General features: G+C 38.0%; 1 protein-coding gene across 1 annotated transcript; it reads right to left on the bottom strand.

The window, feature by feature from the left end:
* Window positions 1-1,579: 1,579 nt before the first annotated feature.
* On the bottom strand, window positions 1,580-10,195 carry LOC130743247 (asparagine--tRNA ligase, cytoplasmic 2). Its single transcript, XM_057595413.1, has 8 exons — window positions 9,571-10,195; window positions 7,867-8,103; window positions 6,197-6,781; window positions 3,166-3,351; window positions 2,988-3,052; window positions 2,767-2,893; window positions 2,565-2,623; window positions 1,580-1,911 (listed from the first exon to the last, which is right to left on the bottom strand). The coding sequence occupies exons 1-8, from the start codon at window positions 9,949-9,951 to the stop codon at window positions 1,728-1,730; spliced, it is 1,824 nt and encodes a 607-aa protein (XP_057451396.1). The 5' UTR covers window positions 9,952-10,195; the 3' UTR covers window positions 1,580-1,727.
* Between the last annotated feature and the right edge of the window lie 6,607 nt (window positions 10,196-16,802).

The raw sequence follows: 16,802 nt of genomic DNA, 5'->3' as shown, positions 1-16,802 counted from the left end.
CATTTGGGTTAGAATCATGAAGATGATAAATAAGGATGATGATGAAGATAATGAAGTGTTTAATTTAGTGATGAAGATATTGTGATTTTTATTTTTTAATTAATAAGTTTCATTTTAATAATTTATTTAGGGTTAAGGATCATATTAGTCCCTGTCTTTGTGTCACCGTCTGAACTAGGTCCCTCGCCGGAAAAATTATTGAAAAAGCTCCTCTTTTTTGTAAATCATTTGGAACAGGCCCTCACCGGAGCCCGGAGCTCCGGCGAGTGATGAAGTGTCACGCTGACTGGGTTAAGTGAGACTGACATGGATTTAAAAAAAATTAAAAAAATTACACATAAGATAATTTAACCCAATTAACCAAAATAAAACCTATTAATAAATCTAATCTAAATCAAATTAACAAAATCAATTCACCCCCCAAATTAACCTTAATTCCCCCCAAATCCCAAATCACCTATTTAGAAACACTTCAATTCCAAACCCTAATTTTTCATTCCATATCCAAGTTTAGGGCATTGAGGGAAAAAGGAATCAATTAGTAACCGCAACATATGGGATTGGGGGATTTGAAGTAGTTGGTGGCGTCAACGACGTCGTTTGCGGGCATCCGGAGGAGGTGTTGGTGGAGCATGAGAGCGGGGACTTTGGTGGTGGGGGAGGTGATCTGGTGGTGGTTCCAGAACTTGGAGGCGAGCGTGGCGTGTTCGTCGAAGGGAAAAGCGGCGACATTATCGGGGGTGGTTTCGACGGAGAGGTCGGTGGTGGGGTTGAGGGAAGAATTGGGGTCCCAGAAAGAGGGGAGTGTGGAGAGCATGTGGTCAAGGAAGTCAAAGTGAGGGTTGAGTTGTTGGTGGTGGTTCATCGTGGGTGAATTTTGGATCTGGGTGGTGGCGTTGTGGTAATTGCAAACCAAGCTATATGAAGCCATAGCCAAGAAGATTCACATTTTGATTTTGGGATTGTGCAAGGGATTCAATGGGCAGCACTGTTACCGGCATAGGAATCTCAGGATAGCAACTATGGCTCTTGGAACTTCCCCTGGTTCTTCTCTTTCTGCTACTGTAATCGTTTATCTGAGTCTGCTAAGCTTCTTGGCTTGAATTTCGAGTCTAAACCGATATACCAAACGAGGCCTTGGCTGTTAACTTCATCAGACAGTGTTGATGCCAGAGGTTGAGAAGAAGAAGAACCCTAATTTGATTGGCGTGGCAAATCAGCTCTGGGCTGCCACTTAGCACTTTCACCGGAGCTCCGGTGAGGATTTGCTCCAGACGTTTTACAAAATAGAAGATCTTTTGCTAAAATTTTCCGGGGAGGGACCGAGTTTAGACGGTGAGACAAAGATAGAGACCAGTTTGAGGATTAACCCTTGTTTTCAATATTTTTTTGTAAACTATAAAAGGCCTGTCAGTACATGCATCAGTTCAAGCAGAAAACAAATTTGAATGATTTAACGACTGTCTTCTCCACTTCCGTATGTACATTTGTATGTGAGAGTTGTAAATATATACTTTTTGTCTGTCATGTCCCATTGATATGGGAATTCAATATTGCACTAGAAAGCACTTCACACGACTTAGATCAACTTCATTTCAATAATTCCTTATATACATTTGGCATACATGTATATGTTACATAATCAATAATCATACAGTGTCTTGCTTTCCTCCTGTCACAAACATTGGACGTTTGAATCCGCAACTTGAATCTTGGCCAAAATCTCATTAGTTGTTGGCCTTACCATAACTTCTTGGAAAAGGGATAACATCCCTAACATTGCTAAGGCCAGTTGCAAAAAGGACCATAAGGTCAAACCTTAGAGTGAACCCAGAGTGTTTGATTGTTCCATTTCTACGAAGATCCAAGTACCATTCATACTTCTCTCGTGGCAAACCCAATTCGGTAATTCTGCCATACAAGACAGAATCAGAAAAACAAAATTTTCCACATTTTATCACGTAACATAAATAAATGAGTTTGCTTTTGGGTACGACATTATTACAAAAGTAAAGAACTTGAAACACTGAAGAGTGAGATCCAAGTAATGTAAATGGTAAAGTTTCAGAACCTTCATATCTGATTCTTATAATTATTCAGATTAGTTCTTATCCTTGACATCACACATTGTAAGATTAAATGAACATCTTTTTATCTATGGGAAAACATGGAACTAATATAGCGAGCATGAAAACCAAAATAATTGAAACTAGTACCTTGTGCAAATTTCAGAGGCAATTCTTGTTCTACTATAATAAATATAGAGATTTGCAATGAATTTTCTCAATTCTCAGGCTAGTATAAAAAGGTCAATGACTACAAAGTGGAAACCATTTTTCTTGTTTATCATAGTTTATCATAGTTCTAAAGGTAGAAGTTAGAACAATCATAAATATGTCCAAGTAAGCTGCTTGCTAAATTATGTAAGTTATGACCAAAAAGTTTTTCTGAAACCCTTTTTTTTGAAGTTCATAAACGTTTGGTTAGAAATTAGTAAGCCATTGCCCAAGCAGTGATAATGCATTGAAGTTAAATGAGCTAAGGAAACGGTGAAGAAGCAGTACCTCGAGCTTATCATGTTAAGCCGTTCCTCATTTTGGCTACCAGAAATTATTGTTCCCACCTGCAAAGATTTTCAAACACTGGTCAACAACAACAATTACAAACAAAACTGTGCGCTCTTTCAACACGCAATAGTCCTCACACACATGCATGTACCAATCAATCCACACACACCACCATACTAGCAGTCACTTTTGGCAATACCTTTGGGACAACCAGGTCAAATGCAGCTACCATTCCATCATCATTCACATGAACGTAAAATGGCTTAGCTTCTTTTGGATAATTGTATACCATAACCGGCTTTTTGTAGATGGTATCAGCTAGATAGCTGCAATGACAAAAACAGAACAGTGAGTAACTCAAATTTGTGACGGCATTACTTCTGTCCTGTTGAATATCAGATAATAATAACGTCCATATACCTTAGGTGTTCCGAATTGAGTACAACACCCCAATCAAACTTTGTTCCAAATTTCTTATCTTCAGCCTGCAAGGACAACTTAATGAACATCAGAAAGAACATTTTTTTTATCATTGAGAAGAAAAGGAAAAAGGGTGGAAGAAATCAAACTATGTTAATCAGCATTTGTTAGCACCTACCTTTTTGAAAACATTTATAGCTTCATTATAGGATATCATTTCAGGGGAACTTGATATAACATGCCGAAGACGATCAACGCACGTGCAGTCAATTCTTTTAGCAACAAACTTGATATCTTCAGAGCAATTTTCCAAAACCCACCTGCAGAGGTGCTTGAATAAGTCATTAGCGCAGTTCATGGAATCCTGCAAGTAGCACAAAGTACAACATGCTATGAAATGATAGAAAAACCTGCCAATAAGGATACTAGAAACAACTTAAAAACTTAAATTGAAGGAACAACGATTTGAACAATTTTAAATGTTTTTATAAAAGCTTAGAACAGAAGGTAAAATGCCATAATTGGTAATTTAGTGGAGCAACACATCATCAAACTAGCCCCCTACTCAATCGAAATGTAATATAAATCTAATAGTAAATAAATCGTATATATAATTGAAGAATATAACTTAATTGAAAGTCAAACTAGAATAAAAACAGGACCTTTGTTATATTCTGCTATGTGGATCCTAGAATACAGACTACATCTATGACAAAAATTTAATTGGGCAATACGTTAGCAAAGACATCAATATCATTAAGGTTCCCACTAGGGTGGACAAGTTTCATTTTGGTCCACCCATGGACCACCTATCTGTACCGTCTATATATAATATTTTAATTCAGTGGTGAGGATTTTCAACCTTTCACCTGGAATATGGGTTATTTAGATGCAAGTGACATTAATTTAAAAAATTGCAAAGAAACCCTTCTGAAATCACCCTCTTTCTCTCTCTGATGTCAGCACTATGATGTTACCACTCTTCTAAAACGCACTAATTCATCTCCATTTCTGATCATATCATCTCCATTTCTCATGTCTCTCTGCATCTCATCTCCAATTCTTTTCTCCATTTCATTTCCCACCTGTATGGGTATTATCCTTACACTGTATACCCCATTTGACCATTTCTCTTCTCCATTTCATTTGGTATTATCCGCACACTGTGTACCCCATTTGACCATTTCTCTTCTCCATTTCATTCAGCTCCACTACTAGTTGCCCCCATGGGTTAGACAAGAAACAAATACCCAGCAAAAACTCCATCACGCAACCAGCAAGAAATATTAATCCAAGGGAGATCCTAATCGTGACACCACCAGAATATTAATGCACACCAGCACCTTCCCTGCACCAAGAGATTCCTACCACACCAGCAAAGCACAAAACAGTAACTCATGACTATAGGTCCATTAACCAAGCTAAATAAATAGTCCTGCAAGTCTCAAAATTCAACACTGGACATTCATCACATGTCGCCAGAAAATTAACCTCGACAGATAATCATCACCTTCACTCCCCCACCACATTAATACAGTAATTGGGATTTGAGATCCATTCATAATGAGATGCAGAAAAACCCCTTACTTTTGCTTTTAGCCAAAACCATGTCCTGAATTGCACAAATTTAAAGATTCAAAGATTCTGTCCACCTCCACTACCTCATCTCTGAACACGGAATTATTTCTGTGATACCAGATTGCACATACAGTAGCAATCCAAATCAGAACCATCGATTTAGGAATCCCATTTAGGATCCCTCAAAATAATGTTCTTTCTCTCACCTTAATCAACCAAAAAAAGAGGGAACTTTAGCAGAAATGAAGAGGAAGATGAACAAAAGCAAATCAGAACTAAAATCATTAATTAATTCACTAACCAAAAAATCGAAAAATTTACATAAAGATGAAAGATTTAATTTTTATTACAGAAGATGAACAAAAATGAACAACAGGCGACGAAGAGGTGAAGCTCCGATCTGCATGTCATTTATCTGCTGCCGGAAGCTTTGATCTAGTGCTTGAACAATTGATCTAGTCGTGGAAACCTCTTATCTGACCGTGGAAACCTCCGATTTGCCTTGTAAACCTCCGTTCTGGCTTGTGAGGTGGACAGATTCGAGTGGAGCCTCGCTTTCCTCTGCAGCACTTCGTAGTGGCTGCTGGTCTGTTCTGCGGCCAAGAGAACGCGGCGAGTCGGGAGAGACGGAGACGAGGAGTCATGATGAGATGCAGATGCGGCGGAGCGAGAGGGGAAGAGGTGGAAGAAGAGGGGATCATTAGATTTGGCACCCCACTCATTAGAAATGCCACCCCACTTACGGAAACTTAGTTTCCGAAATATTTCGGAAATAAGGTTTCCGAAGCATTTTTACACTCAAAAGTGGGGTGTTACATGTATTTTGCACTACAAATCACGAATTAATTTCGGAATCTAAGATTCCGAAATAATTCGGAACTTGAAAATCCGAAAATGAGGGGTGTGAAATCTAATGGTTGGGGTGGCAAATCCAGCTCTCAGAAGAGGGTGAAGATGGCGATTTTGCTTCTGGAGGAAGGAGATTGGGTTTATGTGTGTTGTATTTCCAGATAAGAACACACGAAGGATACAAAGAACAGGATGTACAATCAACAAGACGATGAAAGAAAAGCTTCTGATAGGTTATTGGGTAATTGTAATTACGATTTGCATGGAGGGGCCTACGCATTAGGGTATTCACGAAGTCCTTCTTTGCAAATTCAACAAACATTACCCTTTCACCCACTAACCTGAGAAATCCGGGAAAAAAGGGTGGTCCATGGGCGGACCAAAATGAAACTTGCCCACCCTAGTGGGCACCTATCATTAATATGTAGCCATTAATACTTTTGCCTCAGTATCATTCAACGACATCAAGAAATTATTAAAGTTTTGCAGCTTCTTGAATATTTATGCCTTGTTAGTTCAGTCTATATGCAGCATTCATCTTTATCCTAAATACTAGAACAAAATATTACAAAATACATTAGTGAATTTATAGTTTTGGAATAAAACTTAAATCAATGGGGTGGATCAGATGTTCAGTATCTTTATAGGATGAAAATAGCAATCTCAGTAAAGTTGCATTGTAATTGTATGTAATAAGCAGTAGGATTTTTACTAAATCGATAGATGTTATGCGATATATTGAGTATCTTAAAAAGTAATCCTGCAGAGGGAAAAGGTGATACCTTTAATTTAGCAAAAGCCATTTCAACCTCAACCATCCACATTTCCGCAGCATGTTTTGCAGAATCTGTTTCATCTGCTTGAAATCTAGGTCCAAATGAGTAGACACTACCAAGAGCACATGCATAGCTCTCGAGATGTAAACGGCCAGAGACAGTCAAATAAGCTTTGGAAAGGAAAAAGTCTTTCAAAGAGTCTTCTTTTACATTCTTTGATGAAGTTCCTAATTTTCTCTTTTCTCTTGCTTCAATTTGTGATGCCAGTTCATTTGTTTTCCGCAGATCCTGAATTGCAGCAGTCAGTGCCTCCCTATTGCTTTCACTTCTTTTTAAAGTTTCGACCAGGTTGCTTTTCTCCTTTGCAGCTTCCTTCACATGTTCAAGGTTAACACCTTGAGTCTCATAAATGGTATTTAGCTTCTCCTTTTCTGCTTTCTGATCCAGGGTAGTAACCTGGAACATGTTGCTAAATCCTTCACAGTCTGTGGTTGTTATAATTGGCAGTTGCACATCAAAAAATGCATTGTCCTTGAAAAATGAGTGAGTTGCGGAAGACAGAGCACTGCGAATTCGCATGACAGTAGCCACCTAATATACAGGCCACACATCATTTAACCAAAAAAAAACACAGGTGAAGGCTAAACTTTTCATTATTAAAAACTCTGATACAAATAATAAGATGACTAACATGCTATTGGATCACTGGCAAGCATGTAATGAAGAAATATGTACAACAAGAAAATAAATATGACCTATTTCAACCCAACACTCCCCTAGAAGTAGAACACAATGCTCAAGTATAATTTTTTACAATTTCTTTAGATACAGAAAAAGGTGCTACATTGCTGCATTTCAAGTTTCAACAGGATCATAGTAAAAACAGAATATGCACTTGCTAATAATATCCAATACTGTTTTAAAATTCTATCCTTCAGATCTAATGAATTACTACAGTCATTTCTGGGCATTAAAATTACATTTTTTGAAAACATGTTGATGAGTATCGACTATCGACCTCCAATCAAGAAGGTTTATGAAAGGAGAAATAAGAAGAAGGCTGTTGTGAATGTGTAAACCTTTCTTCTGTTATACCAGTTGGGAAATAAGTAACTAGTATAGTAACTAGTCAAGTTGTTGAGTTAGTTAGGAAATACATATATAAATAGAGGGAAAGGGTTGTTAGGCAGTTAGGGAATCAGTTAGTTGTTGGAGAGGACTGGACTCTCGAAATCCAGAGGGGTGTTAGGGTTTTTTCCATTTCCACCATTGTTGTATCTTGGAGCTCTGGTTCTCAATTCTGAGAATTCAGACTCAGTTCCTGAATAAAATCACTATCTATGTTCTTGATTCCATCACATGTTCAGATACTGTACCATGCAACATGTGTACATAAATAATTCTATATGGTAAGGTCAAGAAGAACCAGAATAAAAATGGTAAGATCAAGTTATGCTAATTAAGTTATAAACCAAAAAGGTTATATTATGTTTCATAAAAGTAAAATGCAGTTCTTAGTTATAAGGAACAAAGGAAGAGTCAACAATATCAAGCTTTACATGTGCCAGTTACGTTGTCAGAAAATCTAATGAGCTAGCCTGGAGAACATTCTACTTTGCAAAAGATAAGCAAGATGATTAAAATAAGAAAAATATCAAGGTGATATATAATTTCACCGTTGTTGTTCGAGGCCGAAATTGGGAGTAATCTCTTAGAATATCCAGTTGAACTCGTTTCTTTGTTAATGGATACTTGTCAACTTCTACTGCCCCAATGTAAAGAACTTTGTCAGCTTTGAGCTCAATAACATGCTTCCCCTCTGCTGATGGCCTTTCTAGCAGACCTTCCACTAATATACTGGTTCCAGTAGGCAGAAGACAGCTGGGTGAAGCTACTGAGGAATCAACCACAACCTAAAAGGTTTTAAAAAACAATGAGAAACAAAAAATGAAAGAAGGAACATTAATAAGCCATAAAATTCTCAGTTTGATGCTCTAAAACCAATATGTAGAAGATAAGCACATATAATTTTTTTGAATTTAAGATAAGTAGCCATGTGACACGAAATATGTGCTCTAAATGTAGTCTTCATATTATAAACGAGTAATGATATATACACACCTCATTTTTCAAACACTCAATTTCCACCTCTTTTTATTTCTATCTCTCTCATCTCATCATCTATTACATTTCATATTTTTTCTCTCTTACTTTTTCTTTTCTTTCTATCTCTCTCACAATTCCACCTCTCCACCTCAAAAGAGAGGTGTACATGAAACATTACACATTATAAACCAAATGACATTACTTAATAAAAATATATTTTGCTTTCGTTGTGCAGTGTCAAATTAAAACATCTAACCAGAAATTTTTCTCCCTGACATTGTCTTAAATCTTTTTTCTCGATACAGTACTTTTTAAATCAAAATATGTCTAAGAATTTTGGAACATCTAATTAAGTTGTTTTTCAATGAGACTAAAAAGAGAAAATATTACAAAAAACTAATTTTAGTATTTTTTCTCATAAATTAAGAAAAAAAAGTAATATATGAGTAATACTCTAAAAAAGTCATACAGTTTTTCAAAGTTTATCCATAAGCACCCTTATACAGTTATACTTAAAAAAAAGTAGTCTTTATACAAATCTAATAAAAGGCCAACAATAATTCATCAATTAAGCCATGAAATGCATTAGAATTGCCTTTCAAAAATTTAAATATGTTTTGGAAAAACTAGAACAGGAAGGAAAACATACTACAATAGTTTCTATAAACATAATTAAAACGGGTATTAGTTTGTGGAAAGAGATTAGAAAACACTCCTACTAGGAGTATATTACAGACAAAGTAGGAAGAGAACAGAGAAATGAAATGTGTGATTCAGGATGTGAGGCAACAAAAAGTGAGTTATTGAGAAAACAAAAATTACATTGAAGAAAAGTGGAGGTTAAAGTATGCATAAAACATAGAATTATTAATCTATGTTTAAAAGGCCAGCCCCGTGCACAAATTAAAACTCCCGCGCAGGGTCTGAAAATGATCATCACCTCCCTTTTGGTGTATTGTGCCCGGCATTACCCTATGTTTTATATAAAAGGTTGTTTTCAGGACTTGAAGTGAGTCACATGATCACAACTTTATCGTGGCACCAAGGCTCCCCTTCAATTAATCTATGTTTGATTACATGTTAAAGTTCCATTTTAGTGTTTTGTGAAGCCAAATTTGGCTTTTCCATGAGCAAAACTTAAATTTGGGAATTGATCACTTTTCCTGCTAGAATGATGATCAACTTTAGGCTTTAGCTTAGTTTTTTCATATTTTTAAAACAAAATTAAAAGAAGGGAAACATAGCTAAATAGAGTAGTGATGAAAGGCATGGACCTGAAGGGTGGCAACGCAGGAGCCATCCGTGAGTAGCAGATAGGCAATGGAAGGCTTGGGAAGCATAGGCTTAGGAGGAACAGGGTCACGTTTTTTGCGTGCGGCATAACCACTTCCTCCGAAAACCTCCAAAATGTTACGAATCAAAGGGATGCGAGACTGAATAATCTCCACGCACGACACGTCCTCCGTTTTTGTCTCGTCCGTCAACGGTGGAGGAGGCGCAGACTTCTCGACCTCCTTCGACGACTTCACCCAGCCGCCGACCACCACTCTCTTCCCCGCGAGCTCGGCCCCGCCGTCGAGGAGGACCTTCAGCTGGACCCGGTCCGAGTACTTGAACGGGGCGAGCCGAGCTGAACCGGATTCTAGGGCGGCCATTTTTGTGAACCGAAAGGGCGGTGATGATTGAATGTGAGAGAAAGGGGGAGAGGCTTTTGCGTATGGGTGTATGTTGGGAGTGAATTGAAGAGGAACATGATTGGTGGTGATATAGAGGAAGGAGAGAAGAGAAAGATGCTTTGCTTGAGATGGGTGTTTGCGGAAAGGGATTGTTTCCGAGTTCTGTTCTGGACTTCGAGGGAAAGAAAAGAAGGGAAATGAGGAGAAGGGAGGTCGAGGGTGTTGGGTTTGGTATTCTTTCGTGTTCGGTCATTGGGCGGGAGTGTGTTCTTTTGTCTTCCTTGTCCAATAGAAGAAAAAAGAAATTGAAACTCATGATAAGATCTTAACCTGTTCTGGTAGGCTATGTTTGGATTGATGGAACTTAATGGAGCGGAATAGAATGAAATATAATGGAACAGAATGGAATGAGATGGAGTGGAGTAAAAGTCTCTTACCATTGTTTTGATATTTTATGATGGAGCGGAACAAATTTACCACTTTATTGTTTGAATAGTGAACGGAACGGAACGATTATAATTTTATTATTCCTGTTTTACCCTTTATTATAAAAATATTAATTGCACTATTTAATATTTTTAATCCAAATACTGTGAGTATGTGATGATATGATTGGTTAACTATGAATTCACACACTCAACTTAAAGAAACATGTTAGGTGCATCCATGGAGTTCTACAAGAGGCAAACGATTTACAAAATCAGGGTGCATCGAAGTCAAAGAAAAAAACATGTTAGGAGGATCCAAATCCAAATTAACAACATTCTCAATTATGTTTTGTTGTTTCCATTTGTGAAGTCTCATGTTGGTTGTAGCTGGTGCGTGTGCAACATGGTATTCTCTGTTGTTACCTCGGTTCGAGTTGCAGAGCAAGGGTAGATTAATACTGTGGTGAATTGATGGGATTAACACGGGGTATATTGGTATTTTCAGAATTTTAATGGTTCAGCAAATATTTGCTCCATCCCATTCCACCCGATTTGGAGGGGAACAAAAGTAAGGGGATACAATGGAATGGGATGGAGCATGTGCCACTGTGCTCCATTAGATTCCATCATCTTTTAATTAAAACAAACAATGGATCCTTCACTCCATCCCTTCAATTCCACTCCACTCCATCCCCTCCCCCCAATCCAAACAAAGCCGTATAGAACTAACTCAACTAAGCCTCAAAACTTCAGACAAAGAAACGACACAAAAAGTAATATTGGTAAAACATGTGATCCTCTGCCGCCTGGGCAGGTGTCTTTCTTTTATATACTTGGGTTTTGACCTGTTTTAGTCATGAGTCGTCCAACCCACTTATTAAATGTACAATGCTTGAACCTGTCACACTTGTATAATTAACACGTCCTACGTATACGCACCAATGTTAAGAAAACTAGATCGGTCAAGACACATGTTCAAGGTTCAAAGGTCGAACCGGGATCCGACCGTGGTAATATAAATAATACATTACAAATATATTAATATAGATAGTATATGCTATTTTTATGAATAATGAATAGCTTATTAATAAAATATGATAAAATTATTTTTATTATATAAAAATAGATAATATAATATTACATTTACACAAAATATTACTTATTTTATGTATATATTAAAATAAATATAAATTAATGTCATTAATATGTACATACTTGATACGAACATGAGGTCTAAAATGGAAAAGAGCACCAGCTCTGCTAGGGTTTCCCTAACCCAGGCAAGTTCAACGGCGGCTGGCGGTGAAGAGGCACAAGATCCGAGGGCAGGAGATGACGAGGCGGTTGGCGACGACGAGGCCTGGGGCACTCTGTTGTTGGCTTTGGTTTCAGATGAACCGAGATCGGAGAAGGAGATTTCAGAGACTGATTCGCTAAACAGCATAACCCTCTTTGTCAACGGCATCAAGGAGACGGTGGGATATCATCAACTCCGGGGCTCTTTTCTCTCTTTGGCAGGGTCTCGCGAGTCTTTGTCCAACAAAATCGCAAGCTTGGAAGGCGATTTCGTTTCGGGTTTGTTCGCTTTCTCTCCTATCAAGCTTGAAAGCACGCAGCTCTTGCTACTTGTGCTCTGAATGGCCTCAAGGTACCCGGTGAAGGTATGAAAAACACTAGAAAGGGGGGGGTTTGAATAGGGTTTTTAGCTTTTAGATATTTCCCTCCAAGATTAAGGATAATCTTTTCGAACTAAAGATCACGGGGTGCAAGAGATAAGGGAAAGAAAAAAGCACACAATGATTTTATCCTGGTTCACTTGATAAATCACTAAAGCTAATCCAGTCCACTCGTTAAGGTGATTTCTTCCTTCTTAGAATGAAGGCAATTCACTATTCAATGCATACAACTGCACTAGTGTAACGCCCCGATTTCTCGAGGGTCACTTTAGTAACCTTTTTCCAAAAACGTGTGTAAATTTTCGTTGAAATAAAACTTTTCAATAACATTGCTTACAAATAAAAAGTAGTAACATGAGAAATAGGCTGAATAATTCATTTTATTAATAAAAGCTTTGGAAGCGTACAATGATTCTTTCAAATTACAACATAATGATTAAACTAGTGTTCGACCGCCCCCGAGCCAACACCACAAGAAGGTCTCTAGGTTAGGTTCGAACCCTATAAACAAACTCAGCCCACCCCCAAGTACAGACTCAATTATCACCCTCAATACCCGACTCATAGGTCGCGTGACATCCAAGGCCTCCTCCGGCGCTCGCATCATATCGTCTCGCATCCTCTGCTCTCGCCAATCCCATAGTTGAACCATAAGTCGCGCAGTCGATGTCTCGAGCCTTGCCGTCGTCCACATCAAGCAGAGATAGGGTCGCATCTCGACTGATCACGCGTATGCTTGTTGTCTAGGTATTAAGCGCCCCAAACAACAAACAACAAACAAGGAAACAAGCAAGGGCAACTTCTAACACACACACATCATAAGTAGGGTATACTACCCTATCAATCACGAGTTCTTCACTATGCTACCATTCACAAATATGGGAACTATATTAAGTTCTAAAGTTCGCAAGTATAGGGAACTATCTCATAATTCTAAGTTTCACAAGTATAAGGAACTATCTCATAGTTTATTGTTAGTCAATGCTCGTGCACATGCATGCAGACGCTTTGGATATCCATAAGCCAATCCCTCATGGAAAGGCAGGACGAACACGACTCCACGATCGGGGTTGGACACCTCCAACACACCGCTGCCCAACAGCTTGATGATCGGGGTTGGACCTCTCCAATGCACTGCCGTTTCACGTTCGGCCTTTGTTCAGGTCCATCCCCTAAACGTCACCACTGACTAGCCCAGTCCAGGTCACCAGCCGTGGCCAACCAAGCCCAGTCCGGCCAAGTCACTTGGCCCACAGATGCATGCCATGCAAGTCAGTCATCATCACTAGGCCCTAAGCCCATCACGTTCATCTCTTATGAACAACATATTGTCGCATAATAACTTGCATGCATAGCAATAAATATAGCTAACACCCTAGGCATATAGGCATGTTCATAATAACACTAGCTAGCATTTATTGCATCATCATATAGCATATCTAGCACATACATCATCAATAGTCCTAGCATTATGCTTGCTAACAATCGCAATCACAAACAATTTATCTAGGCCGAGGTCGAAGTGCCCTTACCTCAAAGGTACGCTTTCCTAGAAGTCTCGGGTTGCTCCTTGAAGCTAGGTCTACACTTGGAAATTCCCTACCAACAAACGGACAGAGTAACGTTACTAATTGGACAATCAAATCGATCATAAGCCCATCCCCTTGTTGATCACGAAATTCCCCCCAAAAACCTTTCAAATCCAAAATCATTTCTTTCATAAGATCAAACATTCTTTTCTAAAACATTTTGCTTGAAGATCATAAGAACACTTGAAGAACTTTCGAAGAAAACATAATTTTCGCATAGATTCAATCCTCCCTAGATCAAAACCTCCTTTATAAAATCCTTTCTGTTAAGGTCATAAGAATAAAATAAGAACATCAAGAACTTCTTTAAGAAACCCTCAAATAGATAAACATTTTTAAGCAACTTGATTAAAGTCATTCTCTTATGGATTTGACAGATCAGCTTAAGCTGCAACCACAGAGCATATTGAGAATGGCCTTGTTCAAGGCTTAGAAACTAAAGCAATAAAAATAAAGAAAGACAAGAGAGGGAGGAGAAGCTCACAGCTAAGGAGAGAAGAGAGCAAATGAGCTTGATGTGAAGAAAATGAGAGGGAGGAGCTCTCTCTTTATAGTGAGAGGTGAGAGCAAAGCATTAATTGCTTTTCTTCCTCTCCAAGTGAGGCCCATGGCCGCCCCTTTCTTCAGCCCAACCCAGGGTTTCTAGAGCTTTCCAAGCTCCCCACATTTAGCCCTCAAATTTAGGTTTATTTCCTAATTAAACCTTAGAAAAATTAGCATTTAAATCCCTAATTATTTAAAATAATTAAATCTGAATCACAAGGGTTTCCAATCAGATTTGGAGAGATCTCTTAAAGTTTTAAAAATTTAGAAATCAATCCCACATCAATTAGAAAGTCAAAGAATCAAATCCCTAATTTCTCTCCATCATGAAACCTAGCTAGAAAAGGAATTTTTTGCAAAAGTCTTCTTTTTCCGTCCTCCACAAGTCTTGGCCGACCACACACTCTCCATGCTCAGATTTTCACCAAAAATTTTTAAAATAATAATTTAAATAAAAACCCCAAAATAATTAATGCATTAAATGCACCATTTCCCTCCTAAATGCACCCAATACTTCAATTTTAAAATCAAAAATCCTCATCAATTATTTTTGGCTCCAAAAATTCGTGCACCAGCTCCATGATGCCTCAAAAATATTTTCAGAATTAATTTTGATAAAACCATAGGTTAAAATTATTTAAATGCATTTTATTTAAATAAAACCCCATTTTATTTAAATAAAACCTTCAAAAATAAAACCAAGGAATATTCTCTCCTAGAATATTCTTATAATCATGCCCACCACCTCCCCATAAGGTGCGGCCCGCGAAATCGTCCTCGTCGACTTGATTTGCCAACTCATCGCTGCTGTCGGGTCGATTTTGACCTAAAAGTCGCCGTCGCCGAACCCTAGCAATATTATAGTCAAAATGCTCGTATCGTCGCGCTCATCAACGTCTAGAGGTTTCTAGGACTTAATATTGCTTCTAACAATTAATCACCTTTTTAAAAGGTATAATATCACATATAGCACAAGCAATTCACAGAATATTATTTAATATTATTATTAAAATAGTATGCCCTAAAACCGGGTCTTACAACTAGCAACCTGCTAAGTGACTAACAATACAATGAACTAGCAGCACTAAGACAACCTTGCCTTAGTCTTCTCAAGAATATTGACCTCACCAGTCTCTCAAGGAACTACAAACAAAGTTTGTGAAAGAGTTTGGTTTACAAAGAGATGCTGCTAAACAAGTAGACGTAAACACAATAATAACAATGAAGAAATATTGCTAAGGTATTCGCTGAAAGTATTTCACGTGTATGCACAAAGTTTCTTAGCTGATTTCTTCTGTCTTAAGCCTTTAAATACTCCAAGGTTTAGAATGTGTATCTGTTGGATGAATCTGTCCGTTGGAGGGTAGTTCTGGAATTTCCAGAGCCTCCTATGGCTGAACGTCGTATGTAAGCACTCAGAATAGTACATTAGCTTTTGTACGAATGACAGTGACATTGCCTTAGCCTAGTTGACTCTTGATCTTGGGCGCCGCTTCATGTTGAAACTTGTGAAGCTTGTGTGATCAGAGTCAGAAGGAAGCTTGGATCCTCTGACCTTCAGAACTTCTGCTTCTGGACCGTTCATCAGAACATCTGGCCTTCAGAGCATGAAGTGCTTCTGGTCTTGAGAGGCAGCTTACTCTTGGATTTCAGAGCTTCCAAGTCTTCAGCTTCTGGACCGTTTCTCAGAACATCTGGTCTTCAGAACTTCAGAGCTTGGATCATTCGGAGTCCACATCAGAGCTTTTAATCTTCAGAGCGTCTGAAGCGTTTGCTACCGTTCAGAAGAACGTAGTTAAGTGCAGAAGTGTTGTGCTGGTTACTCTTGGTCTTCAACTTCTGATTAGTATATCATCTTTGAATCAGAGTCAGAGCCTGTTTGTCACAACTTAAAAAGACAAACGTTAGAGTACCACAATTGTTCATACATAATAATAAACTTGTTATCATCAAAACATAGAGTTGTACCACCTGACCAAATCTTGGTCTTACAATCTCCCCCTTTTTGATGATGACAAAACCAAGTATTTTGATGAACAATTCTTAAACAATAAACTGAATACACTCAGAGTTTAATGTATCAGAGTTAAACTTATCCTGATATGTATAGTTTATCTAGCTCCTTCTGAATCCAAGTAATGAGCTTGATTCTGAGCTAAGCTCCCCCTGAATCTATGACTTAATGAAAACGTTAGAGTAGTCTAGATTCTGAGCTTAAAAGAATAAATGATCAGAGTGATGTATCAATCAGAGTCAATCATTTAATGAATAGTATGACATAGTATATTAAAGTATAGAGGAAATCAGAGCATATGATCACTTCAGAAGAAGTGAAATGTATTCCTTGCTAGTGCCTCATGAAAGATCTATAGTCATAACAATATGTAACTTCAAATTCTCCAAAAGAAAAGAATAACACATCAAAAACTGTGGTTGTACTCCCCCTTTTTGTCATAAGCAAAAAGATCTGGGGTGTGGAAAACTTAGCATTGAAGTGAAGAGACTCCCCCCCAGAAGGACTAAGTTCACAAACGAAAATGAGGAGAATAAGATAATTAATACACACAGAAGATAATGAGTAAAATTAAATGTGA

This window comes from Lotus japonicus, chromosome 3 (genome assembly GCF_012489685.1).
Source record: "Lotus japonicus ecotype B-129 chromosome 3, LjGifu_v1.2".
In the NCBI taxonomy this organism is placed as follows: Eukaryota; Viridiplantae; Streptophyta; class Magnoliopsida; order Fabales; family Fabaceae; genus Lotus; species Lotus japonicus.
Note: the sequence above shows the minus strand (reverse complement) of the source record. Positions and strands in the feature narration are given on the sequence as shown.